Source organism: Momordica charantia (assembly GCF_013281855.1).
Source record: "Momordica charantia cultivar OHB3-1 chromosome 9 unlocalized genomic scaffold, Mcharantia_2.0 BLBB01000009.1, whole genome shotgun sequence".
NCBI classification, from domain to species: domain Eukaryota; kingdom Viridiplantae; phylum Streptophyta; class Magnoliopsida; order Cucurbitales; family Cucurbitaceae; genus Momordica; species Momordica charantia.
Genome location: NW_028275167.1, coordinates 8,651,549 through 8,654,699, shown reverse-complemented (window position 1 = coordinate 8,654,699; position 3,151 = coordinate 8,651,549). Strand labels below are relative to the sequence as shown.

The 3,151-nt window shown below is 32.0% G+C and overlaps 1 protein-coding gene across 1 annotated transcript; it reads left to right on the top strand.

The window, feature by feature from the left end:
• Positions 1 to 347: 347 nt before the first annotated feature.
• On the top strand, positions 348 to 2,950 carry LOC111023056 (pathogenic type III effector avirulence factor Avr AvrRpt-cleavage: cleavage site protein). Its single transcript, XM_022300393.2, has 4 exons — positions 348 to 507; positions 614 to 826; positions 1,531 to 1,692; positions 2,535 to 2,950. Exons 1-4 carry the CDS (start codon positions 502 to 504, stop codon positions 2,586 to 2,588), a joined length of 435 nt encoding a protein of 144 aa, XP_022156085.1. The 5' UTR covers positions 348 to 501; the 3' UTR covers positions 2,589 to 2,950.
• Positions 2,951 to 3,151: the final 201 nt, after the last annotated feature.

Sequence of the window (3,151 nt, the reverse complement as noted above, 5' to 3'; positions counted from 1 at the left end):
TAAATATAAACTACCTTAATATACATTGGGTTGCAAGGTATGAAAACAAAATTTCACATTGATTAAGAAATCGGGCGATCCATGATATATAGGAGAGAACAATTATCTCATAGACATGAGATCTTTTGGAAGAAACCGTGAGAACTATACCCAAAACAGAAACATCATACCAAATATATGTATTGAACGGTGGTTAGAGTAAAATAGGTGGTAGTATTGTTTATTTTTCACTAGTCCCAAAATGAAACAACCAAAAAGCCACATAGGTGAAGAGAGAGGCATCAACTCTCCTCCAATATTCAAGAGGCAAAAAGGGCAAAAAAGCAAACCTCCCCATATTTTCTCTCTCCTCACTTACCTTACTCATCTGTCACTCTGTCCCCCCCTCCTACTGTTCTTCCCACTCCCATTTAATTCCTTCCCCCTCCTCCTCTCTTCTTCTTCTTCTACCTTCAATTCCTCAATCTCTCTCTCAAATTCTTGCTTCTCCCTTCCCCTTCAATGGAGGTAACTCCTCTTTTCTCTATTATTATTATTATTATTATTATTATTATTATTATTATTATTATCTGTGTGTGTGTCTATCTTTCTTACTGTGGGTTTGGTTTCACAGGATTACTACTACCGCAGAAACTACATTCCCTCCTTCGGCAACTGGGACTGGAACGACCACCTTCCTTTCACCCAGTGCTTCGACTCCTCCACAACCGCCGCTTACGCCGGCGCCGCCCATGGCTACTCCGAGGTTCGCGACTTGTACGTCGCCGGCGATTTGTATCACAACGACGTCGTCACCCCCGCCATGATCGTCGTCCCTCGCTCCACGGTAACAATAACCCGCCTCTCCAGTTTGAAGTGCGTTTTTTATTTTGATTTATTTTAGTTACTGAAATGATTAAATGTTAAAAAACATAAAAAAAAAATTTAAATAAGAATGAGTTGTCAAATATTTAGTTCGGTTTTGGAGAATTATTTTTTCTTGGTTAACTAAAATGAATTAAAGATAAAAATATAGGAATCTAAGTGGATATTTTAAAAATATAATTAAAATGAACCAAAGAGAGGCGAACACTTTGTTATTATTATTATTTTTAGTGGGGGGGGGGGCAGTTTTGTTGTGTTTCGTAGGAGAAAAAATTGAAGAAAAAAGAAAGGGAAAAAGGAAATTGGAGGGGTTGCTTTAATGAGTGGATCCACATCCATCGTGTGAAGGCTTCAGCTAAGCATGCTTTCACGCAAAAAGCCTTAAAGTACTTTACTTTACCATTAATTAAAGTATATCCAAAACCAAATATATAATAAATATTTTTCTCTTTCTTTTTCTTTTTTAAATAATGAGGTGTTAATTTTATACTTTACTTCTTAATAATCTTGCCATCCATTAAATGTTTTGACAATCAAGAGAAAAGTAAAAACAAAGATATTTTAAAAAATAATAATGATGGAGCAGTAAATTTGGTTTGGAGTAGGGGTAGATGTGGAAATTTTGACTAATGAAAAAGGGGTGGGGGGTGATGAATGAATTTGCAGACGAAGCGTCACAGGCAGGTGAGGGAAGGGAAGAAGGAAACAGATACAGAGACTGAAACTGCAACAGTGCAGCAAAAGGCAACGACCAAACCCAAGCCCAAGCCAGTTGACGAAGACCTCTACAAAATCTCACCTCACCTTCTCTCTGCCAAGCCCAAAAAGGTCTTTTCCCTTTTCTTTTTCTTTTTCTTTTTTATTGCTAAAATAAAAAAAATCAATTATCTCTTTCTTAAAAAAAAGGTTAAAATATTATTTTAGCTTTACTCCATTTTAGTCTTTTTAATCTCAAAATATTCATTTTAGTCCCTGATCTTTTAAAATATTCATTTTGATCTCTGAACCTTTTAAAAGTGACAATTTTTAAATTATAAAGATCAAAATGAACGGGAGTTGGAAGTATATGGATCGAGATAGTATTTTAACCAAAGAAAAAGTATATATATATATATATATACTTTAAACTTTGAAGTTTGTATCTGTACGTCGTTGAATTTTCTCAATTTTGTGTCTAACAGATTTCTAATTTATTAAATACTTTTAAAAGTTTAAGGATCTATTTAACATAAAATTAAAATTTTAAAAAGTTTATTATAGATTACAGTATTCTAAAAAGTTCCAAACTTGTGGTTTCATTTTCCTTTATTTTGATTTCCTATCTTTTTTTTTCCATTTGTAAAATTTTGAAATTTGGCTTTGATTTTTGGATAATTCTTAAAAAAAAGTAGTACATTTTATAGAAAACCATGAAGCTAGGAATCAAATCTATTCGTTTTTTTGTTTAGGGTTCTTATTTCTAATTTTATTACAAAAACCCGCTATTTTTGTAGCATATACAACATCCAAATATTGAAAAAAAAACATACTATGAACATATATATACATATTCTTTGAAACAAGAAAAATAGACAGCAAGTATATTATTTTTAACCTAAAAATAAATAAATAAATATGGGTATTATGTATTTAATAAAAAATATATATATATATATTTTTTTTTGTTGCAGAAGAGAGGGCTGAGTTACATAGCAAGCTGCTTTGTACCAACTTGTTTGGTGTGAAGAAGAGACCAATTTAACACCAAAGAGAGGAGATCAATGGAACAAATTTAATGTAAATTTTCTTTTTATAATCAAAATAGAGAGAGAGAGGGAAAAGACCAAACAGTGTATATGTTTTGGGAGTTTGGTTATAAAATATAATCTTTATAGAGAGAGGGGAAGGGCTTTTTGGTAATTTTCAACTTTAATTTTTAATTTTTTGGGAGTGTGTTTTTTAATTTAGGTGTTTTGGTTGGAGGAGAAGTATTTGTACAAGGTTCTCCCATTGGTTGCTACCTATATTATTGGAGTTAATGAATATTCTAAATTTGTATTATGTTGTAAGTCCAAAAGTAAAAAGACCTCCAACTTTATTGTGTGCTTGCCTTTAATTTGTCATTTTGGATTGGAGTTGGTCCCATGTTTGTTTTTTTTCTTCTGTCTTGTTCTCTCACCAATTATCTACTCCGTCGCTCGGGAGTATTAATACTATTCTCATTCATTATTAACCGCGTCTCAACAATATTTAAGAATGATATAGGATCTGATATAACATCATTAAATAATTATTTATATATAAAAAA